Below are 24909 nucleotides of genomic sequence, written 5' to 3'. Positions count from 1 at the left end.
TGACTTTTTAATATTTTTCCAAAATAAATCAACTTTAAGACGACTTTTGTGTTTTAAACGTTTTTATATTTCCACTACGCATCATGACTACACCAAGTTATTTAAATAGTTTCGTCCCCTAATTAATAATTAAGCACTTCAATCCAAAACTATTCTTATGATGGGACCATTTACATTCTATAATATTAATATATGATATACTCAACGAAATAGATTCTATGTTTTGTAACTTGCCTGGAAGTATCTCGAAGAGGAAGTATGTATAGAAGCAAAATATAAGCGTCCATTTCACTTTCGATCGATTGGGACTAAAAGAAAGGAATAATAAGTGTAGTAAATTAAATACATGAGAAAATAGATACATATTTACAATAATAATAATAACTCTATCATAATAAAAAAAGAAAATACGTTATGTTTATCAATTTAATTTCGTGCGGTATAAGATATTACTTGAATAAAAAATTGTGCTAAATTATTTTTGAAATAAATTTTTAAATATTAATTATATCAATTCAAAATTATTTTTTTAATGAAATTAATCATTTAAAATTAATTTTACAAAACTAATAAACATTCAAGTTACTTGTTCTCGTTGGTTGTCAGGTCACAGTCTAGAAGGTTGAAGTCTTGATGGACAAATATCGTCACCCAGAAAATATGAACTCTGCCTTTCCGCGAAATTGTCTTGTACAGAGACAGACTATCCATCTACTTTTAGCCATGTGTATACTTTCAATGTTTTTTTTTATTATATATTTTTATACTTTCAATGTTTTGACTTTTGTCTTATATTATTTCAAATTATAATATAAGATACATTTCGTTTATTTTCCATATCTTTTTCTTTTCTTTTCATGTAGACGGCCTTCTTCATCAAGACTCACTAATGGTTGGTCAATCTTTGAATAAACAAAAATATTTAAACAATACTAATTATATTTAATTTATGTCTATTTCGCTGATGATATATTTATAACTGTATATTAATAATATTCAAATAAGACTTGTCAAACTTTTAATAAGCACATATAAAATAACATAATAATATTTTTACTTAGTATATAATGTACGTATCTAACATAAATTTATCAAAGTATGTATAATTGAAATTAAATTGAAATAATATTTTACAAAGTAAAAATGTATAAATTATTTACAATTAAATATTTTTCATGCCTCGGAACAATTCAATTCACATGACAAAATAAATATAACTATTTTCTTTTGTTTAAATTACGTATATAAAAACACAAGTTATTTGGTTGTATATATAATTGTTAATAATTTATACAGTATAATCAAATAATCATTTCAGAATGTAATAATTATACAATTTCATGTTATTAGGTCTAATCATTTTGGTTGATCTTTCAAAAGTGGTCAAATATGTTTCAAACCAAAATCGCTTTCTTTGTCCTTTTTCCAAATGGCATATGTATGAAGCATGACATCATTCTCCGTCAACCAATTTTCTTCAATGATACCGCTTGCTTGTAATGACCCTTGAACTTTTGCACTTTCAAATTAATTTTTTGTCATCATAATTTCAGTTGATTCACTATTTTTTCGCGTAGTTCACTTTGAAATTTATTGTAATTTTTTGTGACTCTCAACTAAAATGCTTGACCAACACCAACAATTGGATTGATTGAGATATTGAGCCATGAACTAATGAGGTGTGTATCTTCTTTGATTGTAAAAGCAAGTTGAGACTTCCTTTTTGTAGAAGAGCCTCGTATTACTCAATGGTGATATTTTTTAGCTCAATTTGGGTAAAAAATTGTGAAAATTGCAAACCAACTTTCTCATTTGAAAACACAGTGAAATTTTTTTGGTGGAATTGAAGGAAATGTTTGAGAACGTTGAGAATTTACTGTGGAAAGGGTTAGAGTGTTTGACATAAAATAATTTGGTGGTGGTGGTGATGGTAAAAAAAGGAAAGGAAAAAAACAAGAACGATTTTGTGAATTTTGAATTGAAGAAGACAAGTGATAATTTTATAAATAAAAAAATATAAATTTGTCAATCAAATTGATTTGAATCTATTTCACAAAAATAAAATTTAATTAAGATTTAGATTGAAGAATTGAGATTGAGGAATGAAAAATAAGAATGAAAATTATATGTAGAAATTTTGTGTATACCGAAACAATTTATAAAATGTTATTACATTGTGTAATGACTAAACAAATCTAGAAATTTTATTTCTCACGGGGAAATTTTTATAGTCAATGTTTACTATACACACCAATGATTTTGACGAGTAACCTTATTATTTTTACCCTAGTTGAGAGTCTCTTCCTCTCTCTTTTCAAATTATCTCACCCACCCACCCAACCTCTCATTTTCATCACTTTCCTTCTTCTCTCTTGATCCACCCTCTCATCTTCCTCACTCTTCTCTTTTTTCCTCTCTCTCCTTAGCACCCCTTCTTACCCACTTCTTCTTCCCCCTTCCCTTCCTCCGTGTGATCCCCCCCCGGCTTTCTTCCTCCCCATCCTCTAAGTGTCCCTTCCCCTTCTTTGGTACGTTTTTTTTTTTTTTTGTTTCGTGGATCTTTTTTGTTGATTTATTTTTTTATTGAATCTTCAGTTATTGATTTATTTTTCTTTGTTCTTCTTTATCTCCTTCTTCTCTCCATCTCAACTATTTTTTTTTTATCATTTTTCTCCCCCACGTTCTATTGTTACTCGATGAACAATAATTTATTTTAAAAAAAAATTATGCAAATTTACAGAGTTTTTTTCTCCAAGAAATGGCATGAAGATCTTGAGAAATATTTTATTGTCTGACAAAACTTAAATCTATCTTTTTCAAAGACTCAGCATTAAAGATGTTTTAATGACTACAACAGTCACAATTGCTGCAATTCTCAGTTATACATACCACGTGGTGATGTTTTTGAACTGGGTCTTGAAAATGACGTGACTAACATATGACTTGGAAGTGTGATGGGTCTGAGTTGTATCATTTAATTATATATTAAATTAAAAAATATTTTTATGGGTGTTTTATATTTTTATTAATGTCTCTTTAAAATAGTAGTACTTGTTATATAATATAATTTTAATTTATTTTATTTTTGAATTAATGATGCATAATTTTAATTTTTAAGTTATTCTTAAGTTAGTTATATTTTAATAACTTAAAATATTTTTATCCATTTATTTATATTTTACAAATTTAAAAAACATATTATTTATTATTTACTTGTTAAAATTATTCTTTTTATATGTAATACTCAGGAAATATAGTGGTAGATTTGTATAAGGCATTTTCGCAGAAAGATAGAGACCTCAACTTTCTAGTCAATAGTGATTACTCATTGACAAAGTCACAGAACAAGCAAACGATAGCAATATACTGGCAATGTAATAGCTGCACAGAATTAGTACAAGACAAAATATTTTCATTTTAGTTCGGTACGTGGATACTTCCAGGCAAGTTACAAAAGAGAGAATCTATGGTTGAATATCACATATATTAATTAATTATCAATAATTACCAAAAATCTATGTTAATCAATATAATTTTAGAATGTAAATTAGCAGTCATCCATCATGGTCACATCATGAAATAATTTTTTTTAAAGGATCATATCAGGAATTAATTAATTTCGGTACGTGGATACTTCAGGGCAAGTTACAAAAGAGAGAATTTATAGTTGAATATCACATATTAATTAATTATCAATAATTACCAAAAATATTTGTTAATCAATAGTATAATTTTAGAATGTAAATTAGCAGTCATCCATCATGGAATAAATTCTTTTAAAAGGATCATGAAATAATTATAGAATAGAATGTTATGAATTGAAGCACTTATTAATTAGGCAGGTTATGAATTGAAGCACCAATGGGTGATTTATTGATGTAATTAGCCGTGCGAACGCCCTCGTACTATGTCCAAGATGGGGAAGCATTGAAACGGGGGAGAGTGCTCCTCTGAAACGTGGCTAGGAATTACGACCACGTAAGGCGTGACTTTCGCCCAAACGAGAACTTCCCCAATGGTGAGAAATTCTCTGGCTGTAACACTCCGCAGTCAACACATGTCACCTTCGTTTTGGGGAAGAGGTGGTGGAGGGCACTAATAAAGATTAAACAATTCTGACTGTTTAATTTTTAAAATCTAATTATTGAATCTGATTTTGGATTTGGGTCTATTGAATTTTATTTTGATTTTAATCAGGACTTACCAAGAGAAAATGAAAAAAAAGGAAAAACATTTTCTATCGGGTTTTAATAGTCAAAAACTTTTTAATATTATTGACTCGTTTTGTCTAAGTAATATTCGAAAAATTAATGACCATCATTGTTTAATGGTAGGGGTAAAAGTATTAACAGAATAAAAGTTGGAGGATTAAGATTAGTCAAAATTTTATTCAAAAACTAAAAATGAAAATTTAAAAAAGTTCAAGGATAAAAAAGATAATTAATCCTAATTTTATTAATTTGAAAATATATATTTATGATTGAGTATCAAAAGAAGTGTTGCGTAAGACTTTGGAGAAAAAAAAAATTAAAATGCTCATTTGACTTACATCTGGACTATACAAGACATCATGAAGAGGTAAGATACTAATGCGAGAACTTTAAAAAATGTGACTAAATACTTTCCTACAAGGAGAGTATTACATCAAAATTTAGTCTCAAGTCCTTACTTGTTTAATCAAGTTAAGAGTTCCTAACTGCATGCCTTTTAATATGTGGATGATATAAGTTTTGATTTTGAAATCAAGAAAAGTAATTAACATTGAGTTTTAACTTTGGAATTTGGAAGTAAACTTTAATTTGGTAACTAAGGACTTTCACTTACGTAAAAGTAAGATAAAGTACATACATTATAATTTTAGCAAGAGACATAAGGAATTACTTGAAAATAGATATGGGAGAAAATTAAAAATGTCATATCCCACATGTTCTACGTTTAAATACACAAGATCATTAATTAAAAAGCTGAAAAAATTATGAAAGATATGACACATAGGATACAAGTGGAATGCCTAAAATAAAGAAAGGTAAAACCGTTATTCTCCAACTCAAACTCTCTGTATAAAGAGGAGGAAGTTGACAATAGTGTTTCCATGCATAATATATACTAGCCATAATCTAATAAGATATGGCTAAGCGCTTCTCACTTGGTTTCTGATTTTTTTGCTTGTGCTGCTACAGACACAAACGGGGAATGGGTCAAATGCAACACCGGTAAAGTTGAGAGTAGGGGTACCCAAGAAAGATGGTTTTCGCCAATTTGTGAATGTAGTTTGGGATTCTCATGAACAAAAGCACCACGTATCTGGATATTGCATAGACGTCTTCAATGCCGTTGTAAACCTTTTACCTTTCAAGGTTTCGCTAGATATTCTACCTTATGATGTTGCACCAAGTGACAGCTCTGGAGCTGGATCATACGACTCATTTCTCCAACAGATACCAACAAAGCTTAGTAAATTTCACTCTTATATATATGCCTTTTTATTTAGAAAAAATATATAATAAAGCCAGAAAATTTGACTGCTATTCTCTACTTTCTCTTTACTGAAAATAAAAAAGATGGAACAGGAGTACGATGTTGTGGTAGGGGATGTAACAATTCTTGCCAACCGTTCGAATTTCGTAGACTTCACGCTGCCATATACAGGTTCGGGAGTTAAAATGTTGGTACCAGCTCAACATGGGAGGAAACAAACCATGTGGATTTTTGTGAAACCCTTCAGCTGGGATCTTTGGTTGAGCATAGTCATCATCTCTACCTTCATAGGGGTCTCCATACTCATCATGGAAAGAAATGTAGATGCACTTCCTCATCATGAGGATTCTCCAAATCGAACAAAGCTTAGCCCTGCAACCATCTTATGGTTTCCAATTTCCCAAGCCATTCTTCCCGAAAGTAAACATATAGATATTGTTAATTAATGTTTTAATTTTCTATTCCTTTCGTCTCAAAATAAGTATCATATTTGGAATAAAAAAATTGTCTTTTGTTTGTGTAAAATAACTTAAGACAACACTTATTTTGAGAGAGGAGAAGTATAATTTATGTATGAAATAATTAGTGTATATTAATTATGAATTTTCAGGACAAGTAGTCGTCAAGAACTGCTCGAGATTTGTGTTGATGGTATGGCTTCTATTGGCGTTCGTGCTCATGCAAAGTTACACTGCAAACTTGACTTCTATATTGACCTTGGAACAGTTAAGACCCAGTTTTCCGGGAAAAGGGGATTATTATGTTGGATATCAAACTGGATCTTTCGTTAAAGATGTGTTGGTTAAGCAATTTAACTTTCTCCCATCCAAGCTGAGGCCATATAGCAACAGTGCTGAGTATTATAATGCTTTAAAATCTGGAAGTCAAGGTGGTGGTGTTGCAGCTATATTCGATGAAGTGCCTTACCTTAAAGTATTTCTTCAAGAATACGGATCCAAATCCTCTTACATCTTGGCTGGCCAGACATTTAGAGATGATGGCTTTGGTTTTGTAAGTGCCTCCTCTCTATTTCTCATTCTTGAACAATCCACGGTAGCCTTTGCCTTTGGTGTGTAAACAGAACATAACAGAATGTTTATTATTGTGCTCTGTTTAGTTTCATTTTCATTTGATTTCTATTTTTAAAGTATACTTAATTAAACACATAGAAGTTGTAACCAATTCATTAGTCTATCAGTTGTTAGTTACAAAATCTGATTTTGTGTGTCTTGCTTTAAAAATAAAGGAATTTAATTATATTTTTCAATATCAAATTATATATACATGTACAATATAGTGACTGCATAATCTGCATTTATCTATACATAGTATTCTAACTAGTTGTGTTTATTTAATTTATCAGGCATTCCCTTTAAACTCCAATCTCACGGCTTACTTTTCGAGAGCCATCTTGAAGGTGACTGAAAGTGATTTAATGAAAGAAATTGAGGAAAAATACTTTGGGAAGAATGATGATATTGGAGGAGAAGACCCGTCTGCGGAAATTTCTTCTGCTACTCCAAGTCTCAACTTTCATTGCTTTTCAGGGCTCTTCTTCATTACAGGGATTTCTACTTTATTAGCGCTATTGGTCTCAGAAACTGTTATATGGCAAAAGCCCATTTTGATAGCTAAAGCATACGGTCAGAGGTATTTGTTCACGGCTCCACCTTCTACAAAAACAAGTGTTCCTCCAACTCATGATTCAACCCACGGAATAGACGTCGTTTAATTAACAAGACCTTCTCAAAGATTCCTTGTAGATGGAAATTAAATTATGTTTGTATGCATATGTATGGCTTGGTAATTGCAAACAAGTTAATTAGGAGGGGTTATGTCCGAACTTTAGTTTAACATGCAGAATTACGTTACAACAATCATGTTAGCCGTTTGGCAAGTATATCAAATGTCTAAGTAATAAAATTTCGGAAGTCCGAATGTCGATTTTACAGGAATTTTGTGTTATATTTATCTTGGATACTTTCCAATTTATAAGAGAAAAAGAATAGAGGAAAAGAGTAGACGAAAGAATAAAAGGCAATAATAGTGAATTAATAAATGCAAGAATTAAAAGCAAAATAATTAAAGAGAGAATTCAATGAAATGCAAATGTTAGGGCCTAACATGCCTTGTCTACTTAGGATCTATCAATGATTTTTCTTTGTCAATGCAATTTGATCTATTCTATCCACATCTATTCATTTTACCTGCCCTTGATTCCTCACAATGACAAATATATTTTATTTATCTATTTCTCAAATCCATTTGAAAAGACTCGACAAATAAAATGCATGAAGTATGAATTTTAGATGTTTGCATGAATGCATGAGCATAAAACTATCATTCTATGTCTAGCTTATGAAATCATTTCTTGTTGTTTGTTGTTCTATTAGAAGTTATCATCTCCCGAGTGTCTAACCCCCAAAACTCATTCATGCATACTTTCTTTAAAACCCTTATTAGAAGTTACGCTCTCCCGAGTGTCTAACCCCTAAAAGAATGTAAAGATGAGAATGCAAGATAAAACAAAAAAGATCATAGAATAGAAAAACCTGGAAAGAACTTCTTTTGCATTGATAAATATGAGAAGTACATCATACATCACTTGACTTTTTAGGCCTATCAGGCCTTAACTAAGGGTTTACCCACTCATGGTCATTGATAGATTTTATAATGAGAGGGTGAAAGAAAGAAAGAGACAAAGATAATAACAGAAAAAAGAGGAAGAAGAGTCCTCTGGGCTTTAGGTAGTAATGAGAGTGCTCTGAAACTTAGTGTGTCTTTTCCCTTGGTCTGACTTTCTATTTATAGTTGTTCAACTGGACTTGAGCTTGATGTAAAAGATCTTTCTTATTTATCTTTTTGATATCTTAGATCTTTTAATCTTTCCTTTTCATATCTGCAAGGCATAGATAAGAAAATTATCCATTCATATCATTTAAGCCAAAAGTAAATGCTAAATAAATATCTTTAAAAATATTTTTATCATAAAAAATAACTCATATTTAGCAATTATCAAAATAAAAAACTTGTTAGGCGTTTGGCAAGTGTACCAAATGTCCAAGTAATAAAGTCTCAGAAGTCCGAGTGTCGATTCCACAAAGATTTTGTGTTGTATTTATCTTGCATACTTTTCAATTTATAAGAGAAAAATAATAAAAGAAAAGAGTAGAAGAAAAAATAGTAGGCAATAATAGTGAATAATAAAAAGCAAAAGAATTAAAAGCAAAAAAGTAAAGAGAAAATTCAATGGAATGAATATGTTAGGACCTAGCATGCCTTGTTTGCCTATGATGTACGAGTTTTTGATTTTTTTTTTATCAATTTAGGTGATTTTATTCTACCCACATCTGTTCACTTACTTGCTCCTGATTCCTCACGATGACAAACGTATTTTATTTATCTATCTCCTAAATTTCTTTAGAAAGACTCAACAAATAAAATGCATGAATTATGAATTCTAGATGTTTGCAAGAATGCATGGACATAAAATAATCATTTTATGTCTAGCAATGACTTTCTTATGAAATCATTTCTTTTTGTTCTATTAGAAGTTATTCTCTCTCGAGTGTTTAATCCCTACAACTAATGCATGCATATCTTCTTTAAATTTTATTTAGAAGTTATCATCTGCCAAACGTCTAACCCATAAAAGAATATAAAGATAAATAATGCAAGATAAAAGCAGAAAAAAATAATAGAATAGAAAAAAATCTTGTTCCATTGATAGATATGAAGTACATCATACATCGCTTTGGGATAAAGATAATATCTGGCTTTAGGTTAATAGTGAGAGTGGTCTAATACTCAGTGTGTCTTTTTCCTTGGTTTGACTCTCTATTTATAGTTACTGAAATAAACTTGGGCTTAATACAAAAAATCTTCCAAATTTATGTTTTTGATATTTTTTGAATCTTTTAATCTTTTCTTTTCATATCTGTAAGTCATAGATAAGAAAATTATCAATTCATATCATTTAAACAAAAAATAACCGCTAAATAAATATCTTTAAGCTATAGATAAAAAAATTATCAATTCATATTATTTATATCAAACATAATTGTTAAATAAATATCTTTAAAGATATTTTTATTATAAAAAATAACTCATATTTAACCTTATTAAGTCAACACTTATCTCGCACAATTTTTAGAATTCAATTGAATCTCTTACCTAAATGTATATTAAAAATGCATACATCCATCATGCATATGATTGGAAATTGAATCATGACTAAAAGGGTCTGCTAAGTTTGTAATATCTATGTGATCGCATTATATGTATAGTTACATGCGCAGCTCATTTCAAAGATGACTAAAATCGCATTCGTCTATTGTTTTATTAAAACGTTTAGGAGCCTAAACTCAAGTGGCAATCTTTCTAAAAGTTTCTCCTCGGCGGGCTCTTTTCCCCTACAAGTCAACTACATTGACATCTATGATCTATCAGTACTTATACAGTCACCGGTAAGCTCATTAAGCGGATATTAAATATTGAGTATTTTTAATGGTACCTACTCTCTATTGATTGTAATAATAAATAGTATAGTACGCAAGTTGTTGCTAGCTGTTAGTGGTTGTATTAGGAGAAATTTGGGGTGTCTGATTCCAATGGCAAGTGAGTAATTTTTTACACAACCAAATACCAATTACAAATTTACAACTAATAAAATAAAAGTCGACCTGTAAAAAAAAAGAAAGCAACCTCTTAAACAAGAATAATAAAAAAAAAACAAAGGCTAAAATATTAATTTGGCCTCTATTTATTTATTTTATTCAATTTGATCCATTTGTATGATAAAAAGTTCAATTTAGACTCTTATTTTCTAAAAATACCTTGATATAACTCTTTTCATATTCAACTTAATTCTTTTTATTAATGTTTGAATGTGTCAATTTTAATTGGATGAAAAAAGTCGCATTCAAGCATTTTAATAAAGAAAAATACTTGTAACACTTTTTTTAACACACTCTATCATTGGTTAGAATTTATTGAAAACTACAAAATCAAGAAAAAGATTCATTAAATAACAAGTGGGGCCTATAAAAAAATTTCATTTCCAATAAATTTCACTTGATCAAAGAGTGTGTTGCTAGTATTTCTCTTTGAAAAAATAAGGGACTAAAATAGACCTTTTTTTTTAAAAGAGAGACCAACTTGAATAAGATTAAAAAAAAGAGCAAATTACACAAACACCCTCTTAAGTTTAGACATATTACATGTGCATCCCCTCTCTTAAAATGCATTTCTTTTGCACTCTTGACCAAATCTGTTAATTAATGTTGTTAGTGTGTTTGGGAAAGATTGAAATTACCCATCATAATTCTGAAATTTCTCATTTCATTGCTCCCTCACATGTTCTGAAATCCCCAAATTAGAAACTCCCAAAATGTGTTTTGTTAGGGTTTGAGTTCTTTCTCGGGTTCTGCTAGGATTTCAACGACCACCGCATGTGTATGCTTGGATTGAAATTATATTTTTCCACTAATTTCTCCACGGTGGTGTTTGACTTCTACTAACTGTGAGACAAATTATGATTTGTGTCAAACTATGAAACCTTTAGTACAAAAGCAAATGAAACTCACGACCCATGATCAATAACTCACAAACGCATATGAAGAAATCAAACAAGGGTATGAAGAAATCGATTTGGTCAACAAGAATCAAACAAAAACCAAAGCATGAAGAACCCCTAAAATGTATAATTTAAACTCTTGATGGGAAGAAAACATGAATATTTTTATCATAAAATTTCTCTTAAAGGATCATGTGACTAACACGTGATTATTTCGAGTAAACAAAATTAACATCATTACTAGAGAAGGGATACTAGTATAGCTGAAATTCTAAAATAATGAATGTTTGTATAAGAGTCACACACAAAAGAAATACACTATTATATGTCAAAACTTGAGGAGATGTTTGTATATTTTGCTAAAAAAAATACCAAATTAATAGTTTAGTCTAAAATTAAAAAAAGTGTGATATTTTTTCATTTGTCTCTCGACTACACCATTGCTCCCATATGACAACTCCTCTTCCTCTCTAGGACTGAGAGGCTTCTTCCATGAAACAAAAATGAGTGAAAATATTGCCCACTCTAAAGATTATGTAAAGTGTAAACTGGATTTTATTAGGAAAAAAAAAACGATTTTTTTTTCACAACAATTTTTCCATATAAATATAATGGAGCTTCAATGCCCAAGTTTACATAGAATACACATGCCTTCCTTGACTACCACCAGGCATCCACCATCAAAGAATTACACTCACTAATCAGAACAAGATTTTCTCGATAAAACAAAAGAAGATTAATTCTTTACAACATCAAACTTTACATGTAATGGAGAGCCAATACCTAAGAATACATATAATACACAAGCCTTTCATGAATCTCAGCTATGGAACAGCCAACCAGTCAACCACCTATAAGTTACTTTCCACTGATAACAAGCGACTGGAAAGGCTCCCTCTTTATTTCCACGTACGTGGAGAAGTCCTTGCTCAATGGCTGTTTCCAGGGTTCTCCATCCATTTGCATATAGGCGTTTTTCCACTGTCCACCTCTGACTTCCAATCGAATAGCTGATGCCTGAAAGATTTATAAACAGAACTCAAGAGTCAAGAGAAACCAGTGGGACTGGTCATTGAGAAAGACAAATTTTGACGATGCAAATTATGGCAATATAAAGAAACAAGGAACCAAGACAGAGAAACCAGTGGAGTGGGACTAGTCACTGAGAAAGACAAATTTTCACAATGCAAATTATGGCAATATAAAGAAACAAGGGGGGACCAAGACAGAGAAACCAGGAGGACTGGTCATGGAGAAAGACAAATTTTCACAATGCAAATTATGGCGATATAAAGAAACAAGGGGGACCAAGACAGAGAAAACAGTGAGACTGGTCATTGAGAAAGACAAATTTTCACAATGCAAATTATGGCAATATAAAGAAACAAGGGAGACCAAGACCATTCACTTTCAGAGAGATGGGCTATGACCAGATATTTGTCAACACATTCCATACAAAAGAAAAGAGAATGAACCCAAATATGAAGTTTTAAAATTGTTAGTGAACTCAAATATGGAGTTTTAAAATTGTTAGTGAACTCAAATATTGGCAGGCAGAAAAAAAGGTTTTCACGTCAAATTTAATTTGAAAGTGAACTCAAATATGAAGTTTAAAAATTGTTAGTGAACTCAAATATTGGCAGGCAGAAAAAAGGTTTTCACGTCAAATTTAATTTGAAAGTGAACTTGTAATATGAAGTTTTAAAATTGTTAGTCCGGATACAAGCCGTATTGCAAATAAGGCTGGCATCCTTCACTAGTCAGCTGCAGCTGATATATTGTTTCACTGACATATAGTTAATGAATTTCCTATAAAGTGGCTAGTTCATTTTCCCTGTGAGTGGCTTTACACCACCTTTTCCCAGAAAGACACTCAGGGGAGGGGGGTCAAGATAAGATATACCAAGTTTCTTGGCATATTTATGTGCAGAGTTTATTGCTAGATCTTGCCATATTTATGTGCAAAGTTTGTTGCTAGATCTTGTCAAGATAAGATTATACTAAGTGAAGACAATCAACACAGATGCAGAATAGTATGAGACTCTTCAAATCCAACAAGCCAAAGCAACCAGAAAATAACACAAGCAGTTATCATTTAGAATGTGACAACCTCTCAGACATAAGCAGTCAGGGAATCTAAAGTTCAAATTTTTGCATTTGAAAAGCAAGCAATTCACTCAAGAACATAAACAATAAACTGTGGTACCTGAGCTAAGTGCTTAGCAGAGATCAGTTCCACCATGACAAACGATGCGTGCCATCCTTGTTTTAAACCAAATACTTCCAAGAGCCCATCGGCAACATCAGCTTCAACAAAGCCTCTCTGGAAGTACACCAATAAGTCTATTCAGTCAATCATGATCAAATTTGAATAACACTAACAGTTTCATCAAGTTAGTTAGCTTATATTTTCAGCTATACAATCCCTATATTTTTTTATAAATAAATGGAACATGAGATTGAATGCTTTCATATCACATTAATGAGGTATTATCTTAGGCAACATACCTTTTCCAAATATTCTGGTTTTGGTTTACCCCATGGATTTCTTCCACTTCCATAGCTATGAAGATTCAAAGCAACTATTGCCCTTACACTGAAAGGAAATAGCATAACCATATCATGCAAAATGGACCAAACCAAAAACTTCACAAAAGAGATTGAGTTGTGTGACTCTTGCTAAATTCTCTAGGCAGTAAATTTTAAGTAATTATAATTTCCAAGAACTGCAGCAAGAAGTCAAAACTATTAACACGGAAGAAATGCACACTTGCCAGCAACTAAAAATGGTAAAAGGAAACGTCCTGTGATACAACTGTTTCAGAATCTAAAGAAAAGAATGATTTTTTATTGATAAACCTAAATCCCAATTGTTGTGCCAATGTGGTAGCAGACTTAGGCTAGGGTTAGAAGATACAAAATGAACGATATCCCGGGATATTCACGAGACACTATACCTCTCCCCACTTTGTAAGTGTCTTTCTCAAATGGCAATATGATTTCTCTCTCAACCTCCCCCCCCCCCCACCCCCGGTCTTTATTTATAGGTGATATGCTTTATTTCTTCTACAATGAGTCTGAGTCTGTCCAACTAACCAAACTAACTCCCTCACTAACAGACACCTAAGTAATCACTAACGGGTATCTTTCAGCCTGTCTTTTTGTTTACCAGTTAATAATATGCACCAGCAACAATTGTACTATAGGATGAGAAAAGTACCTTGTAGGAATTGCAATCTGCTCCCACTCTGAGCTATTGGCCCTTTTGATATGCATCCGCAAAATGTTTTTGAGTCCCCTAATGACACAAAGGATTTTTAAGAATATAGCAAGGGATATTCTAATTAGCTATTAAGCCGGTCATCTTCATTTATTATAGAAAACACAACAAATCCGTACATTGTTTTTTCTTAAGGCAAAAATACACGAAAGAAGTGTAAACAGAAACACATATGGAGAGCCAATATTTAGGATAAAGTAAAAGCACAGGGAGATAGCAAGAGATGTGCAATGTATCTCTTAGGAAAACCAAATCCAAATTCAGATTAAGTGGCACATCTATGCCTATGCCAATTGAGCCGCAAAGCAAAAGCTCTTTTGTTATAACAACTCATAGGCAAGTATCTATGTCACTGAGTCCTTTTCAAAAAAGAAAATGAAAAAGTACACTAAAGGTAAATCTGATCTTCTCTAATGCCTATATATGCATCATCCTTCTGGATTTAACCATATAATTTTGACTATTAAAATTTCTGCAAATCTACCTTAAACATTGCATCTCTTCAGCCATTGAGTTTCTACATAAATTATATCATAATACAAGTTCATCACTCATACGATAACTTGTATCAACACACAGCCATGGTGAAATCCACGGAAAGAAGTTGCAGGCCACCATAAATCCAAAGACACTACACTGCTTCTTTGTCACATAACAGACTCATGCTGGACACAAAAGAAGATTCAAATGGACCATGCTGGAAGACTGGAATGGCTCTTCTCAACTGAAATTACCCAATCTCATGTTTATAACAAGCATATGCTATAAAATCAAGTGAGAATTTCTCCATCTTGTTTCAGCAGTCATGGCATCCACTGCAGTTGAAATGATTAACTGCTTATATTTGGACAGTGTCACAAAGTGGTCGTGCAATAGTCATAAGGTAGGAGGAGGAGACAAATGAGGTATGATAGTTTTGAACTTTAAAAGGGTTTTCTACAAGCTGAAATTCTTTTTACCCAAACCTCCATAAAATGCCCCTCTAACGTTAATATTAGAGGCCATTCCCAGGATTTTGGACACCATCAGCATAGTGGTGCTACAGTGCCACAAAATGCCGCTATTGCAGCCACTACAGTGAAGTGCAACACCACGGTGGTGCATATAGTGGCCAGGGGTAGTCACGCACTACTACACAGCTATAGCATGCTATTGATAACTCTGGATAGGACTTAAAAGAATCACAAGCAATCACACCACAGTTGGAACTTAATAGCATAAATATTATATTCAGCTTGCACTCAAAAGGTGAAATAATGTCAAATTAAACAAATGGGATATGGATTCTCATTTGTGTGTGTGTCTCTCTCTCTTGATAGTCACTGAATAAGTGAGTTCCTATAAAAAATAGACAGAAATAGACACAACTTGCATATGACCTAACCTAACATATACATGTGAGTATCCATCCACAAACAGATGATCTGAAACTCCTCACTGTAAAAAAAAATCATTTCCAAAGACAGGAGGGTGGGTAGAACTTCTAATTCTTTTACAGTAAGAAAAGAACAATTCTTGTTGCAATAGTAAAATAATCTTTTTCAAATGAAGAGTAATATCTGTAGGCAAAAGTCATCAGGAGCACTTTGCTCTTTCTGATTTATCACAAGGATAAAACTGCTTTAGCTGGCATTATCTTACCTTAGACCTGGATCACTTACGCAAGGTGTGAAAAACCAGCCCTGTGTGCAACTGTAACCCGAGTATATAATCTGCAACCAAAAAGAAAAGGATTGATCAATGATCACAATCCATTATTGACTAAAATCTATTATTATCATTTTTAGGAGAGACATGGTAGCCATTAGACTGTTAACACCTACACCTATGCTAAAATGTTAATGCCAAATACAGTGTGCTGCAAAAAGAAAAAAAAGAATATAGATTACCTTCTAAGAACTGTAACATCAAATTAAGTAAACTGAAGAAAGCAAGCAAGAAGGTAATTTATAAAACACATTCCACAGCTCCATAGATACCTTATTTGAAATTGGACCACTAGCAAGGTAAGGTTTTTCATTGCGTAGATGATGGAAGCCATAAGCCACTTGGGCATCCATTCCTGTAAAATATAACAGGATATTCTGTGAATGCTCAGATATACAGATTAGAGATTCATTTCTATATTATACATACACAGACATAAACAGATGGAGAAAACCAAAACAAAACATCTTGCTTAAGCTTTTGAAGCAATTGTTGCACAAAATAGCTGTAGGCCCATAAGCCAAACTTCAGACATTAAAAATATGAGTAGCACATGCATGATAAGTCAGTAACACCATTCTTGAAATGTCTCTCTAGAATACATCAATACCATGCAGGGGGAAATTTAGCTTTAAAATAATGTATTATACAACTGACATATAGTAACTTCATTCTCAATGATTAACTCATCCACCATCTAAGACAATAAAAATCTAAAATAGACAAAATGATACAAACTCCAGAAATATTTATTTTAGGCACAAATATGGCACTACTGATGTACCGAACAAAGTACCTATGCTGAAGTAATTATAGTACACGCCTTCATAACTTGCAACTTTCTCTGGTAGTTCTCCCTCAATTTCAAAGCCCTGCACAGAGCAGGCACGAGAAACAATGTATATTACAACCCCAAAAAAAATTATGCTAATAAATTGGACAATAAGAATTGAGAAAAAATTTAAAAACTAATTGTAAAAAGTTCAAAGCTGATTCAAATTATACTTTGCAGCCTATTCCAAATTTAACACTTCATAGCAAGTTGAGTGTACTAGAAACAGCCATTCATGTACAAAATGAAATGAAATCTATAGAAAGACCTTGACAAGGACAATGTTATAAATAAATAATGAGGCATATGCTTTATATAAGTATAAATATTATGGTTAGAATTTACAGAATAACCATGCCCAAGTGAGTCAACATATGCACTTGAAAAAATTTATTTTTGATATTCATTATTTTAGTAAGTAGTTGTGATTTCATGAAACACTTGAAAACATTGCCAAAGATTACTACTAACCTAATCCTTCGCTACCTATATATGAAGGAAATGCATTTGGGAACCAAATCTATGTATGCTCAAGAAAACATTGCCAATACAAAACAAGCCTAACCAATTCATATACAGTGCTAAAACAAGTTAAATGATATGAGAAACCAGACCCACAACCTGATCAAGAGAGAACTCTTCTGAATGCTTCAAACAGTGAGGTAGGTCCACAGGTGTACCTTCGGGCATTGAAAGTGAAACTCGCCAACTGCATTGAAAAATAGATTTTACCAACTTTATATATATGAGCCCACAAAGCAAAGAGAACTGATTAAAAGTATGTCTCTGTATAAAACCCAAATTTCACAATTCTAGAAGTCAATCCATAGAAGATGCAGAATAAATTTTCATTTTAAGGTCCTCATACTGTATGTGAAACTAATAATGGCAATAGCTGAAAGCCAAATTCATTTAATTCAGCGTGACACATCCAGCATCAAAATTAACTCAGTAACAGAAAAACATATAAACTATAAGCGAAGCACACAATACCTATCCAAACGGTTAACTGTCCCATTACTAGCCCTTTGTAGAGTTCTCTTAATTGCAGACCTCCATGCAAACGGAAATGACCCACCCTGATAAATATCAGAAAGACAGATTAGCATAGTAGACCCAACATTCATTTAACCCATAATTAGCAAGCATACGGAGGCTTACCCAACGAAAACTCCTAGACAGGTCATTGCCCGTCCCCAGTGGTATGATCCCTACTGGAGGAACTGGCTCTCGACCCTGTGCACGAAGTTCTGTTAGACATCCTAATACCCAACCAACTGTACCATCACCTCCAGCAACCTGTCCAATCGATCATTTTCATTCATCCATTCCAACGTGATTGCCAATATGGTAATATAACATCTAATATTTGAATCCAGTACATAATATTATTCCCATCATGTCTGACATGCATCTTGACACACAATAACATTTTTCATTTAAAAAATAAAGAAATAACTACATGACCATTCTCTTGTCAATCATCATACTTCATCTATTTCAGATTTATTCAGAAGGGGAAAATAGAATAAAATAACTAATCATCTCCTAATCATAACTTCCACAAATTTTTTAAAGTAAGTGTGCACAACGGGAAGAAACCCAACACGGGAGCCAAGTTTGGCACATAATTTATAGATGACATGCGGTGTAAGAACCTACAAATCACAACAACTTGTGCAATTACACACTGCATTTTACGATGTGAATTGAAATGTAAGTTCCAGTTCTTCTATCAACATACCATAACCCTGATTCTTTCACGTGTTTCTTTGGCACAAGAGTCGCCAAGACCCGCCAACATCTCCAGGCAACTCAATCCATACCGTACAAATTCATGAGGCTTCACATCCAACAGATCAAAAACCTGCAGCGTACAACCAAACAACAATCAAAACACGGAAAGACAAACAAAGTTTTAACAAAAAATAACAGAAGTAAAAATTCAAACAAGGAAACCACGTCCACCAGCAATTCACGAAAGTAACTTAAATTTACATACGCGTGAACTCGGAAAAAAAAAAAAAAAACAGTTATGTAACAGGACATGGTGAATCTCAAAGCAATAGCAGTGTCTATACAACTAGTAGAATCCTTCAAAACGACACTTCCTCTCTCAAAGGTTCAGTAGTTTCAGCGTCTCGCTAACCAGATCCAATTAATTCCACGATTTTCTCTGTACAGTGTCACGTAATCCGAGCAACAGAGAAATTTAAAACACGCGCAAGCAATTTGAGAAGGAGTAGTAATAGTAAGAGTACCTGCTCTTCACTCATGAGTTGCTGGAGTCTCTCCTTGAGGGCGGGGCCATGACGGCCGCCGCTGCGGGGGTTGATGAAGACGACCATGGGACAGGGAGGAGCGGCGGAGTCCTCGCCCTCAGCGCGGCTAATGTAGCGGGACTCGCCGGCGGCGGGGTCCTGAAGCCGAATGGAATCTCGCATTGCGTAGCGCAGATACTGTGGCATGGTTAGTTGCTTCTTCAACTCCTCCTTGTCAATTCGGATCCCGGAGATACCGCAACCGCGAAACGATTCCACGAACGAGGACCGAACCACTATCTTGTTCGTGTTACCCGTCGTCGACTGCGAACCCATCTTGACTCTCTTTCTCTCTTCTTTCCGATGAGATTCTTTTCTTCTCCCGGTTGGCCTCTGCACAAAATTTAAAATCCTAAAGAGGAATGAGGAAGGATGAGGAATCTGTAATAAATAAAAAAAATAAGAATATTGAAAAACTGTGTATGCGTGAAGAGTCTCTGACTCTGACTGTAGTATTTTCGCTGTGCGCAGGCAAAGACGAAATAGTCCAATGAGGAAATTGAGTTGGAGGCTCCAATTTTTACTTTCTAACTAATGTGGGTGGGGTTTGGAAAATAGCAAAATGCCCTCTCATGTTACCGTTATTTACAAAAGAGGTGTTATTTCTCCATCCCCACCACCCAACCCACACACCTTTTCATTAATCATTATTGCTCGCCTAACTCTTTGTTTTTCTTTTTGTTTATAAAAGAAAAAACAACATATGAAAAGTACTATTCTTTTTTAAGTTTTTTTTTCTTAATCCATTAAGAGAAAATAATTCTCATTAATTACTTCGAAGTTTAGAGCCAGATATAAATAAAATGTAATCAATAATTATTTTTATTAAAAATTAAACTCAAATATTATTCAAATTGATTTTATCGAAAAATATTAATAGTAAAATATCAAATAAACTAATTAGTTATTCTATGGAATTTAAGCACTTATTTACTATGTTAATGGTGTAGCTCATTGAATGAATGAATAGTAACACATGCAGATACTCTCATTCTCTAAAAAATGATAAGGTTTAAATAAAATCTTTCATCTCTTCTAATCTTGTGAATCACTGAATGTGTTAGCAAACACAACCGACACGAGAGGGTTGGGCGAAGGCATCAAGCGTGTGACACTCTGATAGCATACGAGAAAAAAAAATGATAGAAAAGACTCGTATGAAATCAAAGACGTATACTAAAGGTGTGACGATATAGAGATTAATAAATCAAATTTTTTTTCTTTTCTTTTCTTTGATTTGAGACACAGGCACACAAAACAACATGGGCCAAAATGTAACTCAAATCTGTACATGTTGAGAACTATTTTAGTTGAATAACTGTAATAATTTAATTTAGATAAGTTGTTGTTGCTTAGAGTTGGCTGTCAACTCAACTATTTCCAATGCCCAAAACTAATTTAGGATCCTTCCATGTTCAATAAAATAGAACAAGTTTAGTAAACACGTTGGAGATGGTCTTGATGGTCAAGTTATTTTTGTAAAATTTAAATAGTAATTTAAGTTTTGGTAATAATAGGATAAATATCAGTTTCTACATTATACTAATATTTATTTTAGATACTATTAAAAATAATAGTTAAGGAAATAATATTAAAAACATTTTATTAGAATTCCTAATAAAGGTATATTTATAATCTTAAATATTTCATATTTTATTAAAAAATAATCTAGTTATCTTAATTTAAAATATTTTTATTACCTTAACTATCTTAATTATTACTAATATTCTTCATTTTGTTATGCATGTCAACACTAAACTTAATAAGTTAATGATAAGAACTAAAAAAAGAACACTAAAAAAATGTGAGGATTTAAAGGTAACAAAATTGTTTACAAGGAATAAAATCAAACAAAACCATATTTAAAAAGACTCTATATATAATTAGTTTAAATTGAAATTTAAAGAAATTGTATAATCTTTAAAAAATAATACTCCCTTTAATTTTTTTCATAAAAAACAAATGGTAGTGTTAAAAACATTATTATTATTTATTTATTATAAAAAATACCAGAAATAGTATTACTCTATAAGTTATACTAGTATGTGAAAATAACTATATAAAATGTGAAGTTAATAAAGAGAATGACCAAAATAAAAGTTCCACTATTAATTCTATTCTCCAAAAAACTTAATTAAATAAAAGTCCCACTATAATATATGATATATAATATATTCTCTTATTTGTTTATATTCAGGAAACTTCTCAACCAAAGTAGTAGCTAATTAATCAACCAATCTGACAAACAAACTAATGGAACTAATAACTGAAAACCAAAAGAAAACGCATTCAACGAGTGGAAATAATATCGGGTACATTACTAACGTTAATTGATCCAATTTTCAAAACACCCACGAAATGCTATTTCTAAATCAGAATAATGGGGTCAGTGTTATCGATTACAAGGTTTGCTCATTGTAACTCCATTATTGTATATTTGTATTTCAGGTTCCAGTCAAAGATAGTTCCAATTCCAAAACACCCAACTTGCTCTTAAAACTTAAAAGGGAAGTTGCAGCTGCAATTGATGAGCCATTTTTTACTTTTGAGCATTTTTCTTTTTTACTTTTCTTTCTTATAAAATGGAAAATTTAAATCAAATGCAGTACAAATTAAGAAAAATCTCCAAAATAAAAGTATTTTGGATTATAAAATTAAAAAACTGCAAGCTTCTTAAAAAAATAGAAGATACTCGATATTTAAGTTTAAAAAAAGTCAAATATACTACTTTATTTTCTTAATTCCTTTCACGTGCCTTTAGTAATTAAGATTAAACTCCCCATTTTAATCCTGAATTGAACTTTGCTTCATCAATAGCAATGTTACATCCTTTTATATTGTCTTTTAAATATTTAGTAACTAGAAACAAAATACTAAATAAAAACAAATTCTTGAAAAAGTCGTCGTAGTGTTATCATTTATGGTGGAAAAACAAAACTAATTAATCCTTTCGATGACTTACTTTTTAGCAGGAAACAGACTATCAATAAAGAAAAAGAAATTATTGCTATGTAGGACCACTAATGGCACAGATGGTGATAACCATATCATAAGGTAGTGTGTATTGATTTTCTCAAGGCCAAATGTTTATATGTAAATAAGATTAGTGTCCAACAACTTATTCCAGCCTTCCTTTTATAATTAATTCATATTTTTTTAAAAGAAATAGTTAATTTAAGTAATTATATTAAATTTATCAATTATTTATATTATTATTTTAAAATTATTGTTTCTTATTTTTATATTTATTTAATGGTTTTTTATTAATATTTGGAGAGAATAATTAAATAAAAAATATATAATAAAAAAATAATTAATGTATCTAGAAATTATAAAAAATGACAAACAAATTTTTGAAAAAAAAAATATGATTAAGAATGGAGGGATATATATTGGTGTATTTGACACTGCCTTGACATTTGTCATCATCTGTCAATATTAAGATGCCAATGCATGTCAGGCTTAAATAAGAAATTATTGGATTCAAGGCTCAAAGAATCGAAGGGTACATAATATTGCATAAATACGGAGATTAAGATGAAGTGAATCATCCGACAAAGTCCAATTAAGAAGACTGAAGAGTTAAATGTATGATAAATATAGAATTGGAGTAAAATTATAGCATATATTAGGCTTAAATAATATAGAGTTTTGCATTTTATTCATATATTTTAGCAAGTTATTCAGTTATTTTAACTATATATTTTAGCAATTTTAACAATTATTTTATAAAAAAATCCAAAACATAAGAAGGAAATGCTAGGCTATGAGTCAGTGGTAGTAGGCCTTCCCTAAGAAGCGCCAAATGATTATATATGAAAAAAGATACTGCACGCAAAAGAAAGGGGGGAAACGTGTTTTTGTTGTTCAATTTTCAGGAAAACTATATTTTGGTTCTTATACTTTTAAATTGATTTTAATTTTCAAAATTTTAAAATATAGAATTTATCCTCTTTTTATGTTTAAAATTAACATTTTTTTTATCAGTATAAGGTTGGAAGAATAATTAAATTCACATATTTTTAAAAATTAAAGAATTAAATTCATCAATATAAAAATACATAGATTAAAATCAAATTTAAGGACTGAAAACATTTTTTCCTAAAAAAGTAAATGTTAACCAATGTTACATTGATTAAGAAACTAAATTTCTAACGTAATAATTTTTAATAATATATTTCTGGGTATGCTGTGTTTTCAAAAAAATTATATCTTCATTTTCAAGCAAATTATATTCTCATGAAAAGAGATAAGTATTTCATATTTTCATGTGAATAAAAGTTATTTTTAAAATAGCTATTGATTTCCATTATATTTTACTATATTTTTTAAAAAATAATTAAATAAATTTTAGTTATTTTACAATTATTAAATATCATCTAAATATGTATATGAAAATAACATTCCAAAGCATAATATTTTTGGAGCCATGATTCTGAAAAATGCAAAATTATACGATAAACAAAATGATCCCTTTGTTGGTAGGTTAATGGATGGATTTTAACATAAGAATTAAGATGAGATTGGGTAGTTGGAGCTTAAAACTTTTAAAAAAGGGACTGAAATTTTGAAATTAAAAATAAATGAAATTCATTAATTCGCAAAGATGGAGCAAAATTAATGCATCGACAATGGTCATATTGATTGACGGAAATTCCAAGAAATTGGCAGTTAAAAAGGGGCTTCTGGAAGTTTGGTAGAAAACGCAAGGGCGATTATGGAATAACAAAAATATAAATTCTGAATGCCAGATTGGCTAGCTGTCTATTGGCGGCAGTGAGTAATGGTATTGGTCCACGCGGTTGTGACAGTTGATTCCGTTTCTAATGACTAGCAGCAAATAGAATTGTTACGCTCACTATTTGTATAATTTATTTAACTTTCTTATTAAATAAAAAAAATAAGGAGACAAGAGAAAGAAGTGTAAAATAAGATAAATCGTGCAATATAAAGATTACAAAAATAATATTATAAATATTATTTTAATTACTCTTTTAGTTTTTATAGTTGCATTATTTGTATTTTTAGTGTTTATAGGTTTAAAGTAATTATTTAAGTCTTTATTATTTAAATTTTAATTATTTTTTAGTCTTTATAGGTTAAAAGTGATTTTTTTAGTTTTTATCATTTGCATTTAAATTTTTTTTAGTTTCTATAATTTAAAATTAATCTTTTTAATCCATGTATTTTATATTTTAATTTCTTTTTCATCCTTATCATTAAAATATGAGTAATATTATCAATTACAATTAATTACAAAAATATTAGTAAATAATTCATAACTAATTTATCGTAAGATAATTTGTAATAAAAAATAATTAATAATTTATATAACTAATTTGTAGTTAATTATTTTTATATTTTTTCAGTACGAACTAAAAGGTAATTAAAATATAAATTATAAGGATTAAAAAAATCACTTTCAAACTATAGAGACTAAAAGAGAATTAAAATATAAATTATAAGAACTAAAAAAATTACTTTTAAACTATAGAGACTAAAAAAAATTAAAATATAAATTATAGAGACTAAAAAAATCACTTTCAAACTATAGTAACTAAAAGTAATTTTAATATATATATTCATATTTTTTAGTCATTTTTATACCCTATATTAATATATATTCCTCTTGGCCTTTAAAAAAAAAACAGATTGATCTTAAATAAATTTATTTTGAAAAATTATTTGTAGTTAAAATTCAATTGAAAATAAGCTA

At 30.9% G+C, this 24909-nt stretch overlaps 2 protein-coding genes across 2 annotated transcripts; one reads left to right on the top strand and one right to left on the bottom strand.

The window, feature by feature from the left end:
- The first annotated feature begins 5352 nt into the window (after positions 1-5352).
- LOC114382124 (glutamate receptor 2.8-like) lies at positions 5353-7422 on the top strand. The gene is made up of 3 exons (XM_028341361.1): positions 5353-5898; positions 6089-6489; positions 6842-7422. The coding sequence occupies exons 1-3, from the start codon at positions 5562-5564 to the stop codon at positions 7208-7210; spliced, it is 1107 nt and encodes a 368-aa protein (XP_028197162.1). The 5' UTR covers positions 5353-5561; the 3' UTR covers positions 7211-7422.
- A 4184-nt stretch (positions 7423-11606) lies between these two features.
- LOC114382244 (diacylglycerol kinase 7-like) lies at positions 11607-19732 on the bottom strand. Its single transcript, XM_028341527.1, has 13 exons — positions 19636-19732; positions 19134-19526; positions 18617-18739; positions 18034-18171; positions 17866-17951; positions 17494-17581; positions 16837-16912; positions 16313-16395; positions 15975-16045; positions 14274-14351; positions 13562-13649; positions 13260-13376; positions 11607-12070 (listed from the first exon to the last, which is right to left on the bottom strand). The coding sequence occupies exons 2-13, from the start codon at positions 19467-19469 to the stop codon at positions 11912-11914; spliced, it is 1443 nt and encodes a 480-aa protein (XP_028197328.1). The 5' UTR covers positions 19470-19526; positions 19636-19732; the 3' UTR covers positions 11607-11911.
- Positions 19733-24909: the final 5177 nt, after the last annotated feature.

Source organism: Glycine soja, chromosome 13, assembly GCF_004193775.1.
Source record: "Glycine soja cultivar W05 chromosome 13, ASM419377v2, whole genome shotgun sequence".
Classification (NCBI taxonomy): domain Eukaryota; kingdom Viridiplantae; phylum Streptophyta; class Magnoliopsida; order Fabales; family Fabaceae; genus Glycine; species Glycine soja.
Note: the sequence above shows the minus strand (reverse complement) of the source record. Positions and strands in the feature narration are given on the sequence as shown.

Coding starts and splice junctions, on each gene's coding strand:
- LOC114382124 (XM_028341361.1), top strand. CDS start 5,562: ATGGAACAGGAGTACGATGTTGTGGTAGGGGATGTAACAATTCTTGCC. Junction 5,899..6,088: donor CCAAGCCATTCTTCCCGAAA/GTAAACATATAG, acceptor ATGAATTTTCAG/GACAAGTAGTCGTCAAGAAC. Junction 6,490..6,841: donor GAGATGATGGCTTTGGTTTT/GTAAGTGCCTCC, acceptor TTAATTTATCAG/GCATTCCCTTTAAACTCCAA.
- LOC114382244 (XM_028341527.1), bottom strand. CDS start 19,469: ATGGGTTCGCAGTCGACGACGGGTAACACGAACAAGATAGTGGTTCGG. Junction 18,172..18,616: donor GTGAAAGAATCAGGGTTATG/GTATGTTGATAG, acceptor TCGATTGGACAG/GTTGCTGGAGGTGATGGTAC. Junction 13,650..14,273: donor CAGATTGCAATTCCTACAAG/GTACTTTTCTCA, acceptor ATTTCCTTTCAG/TGTAAGGGCAATAGTTGCTT.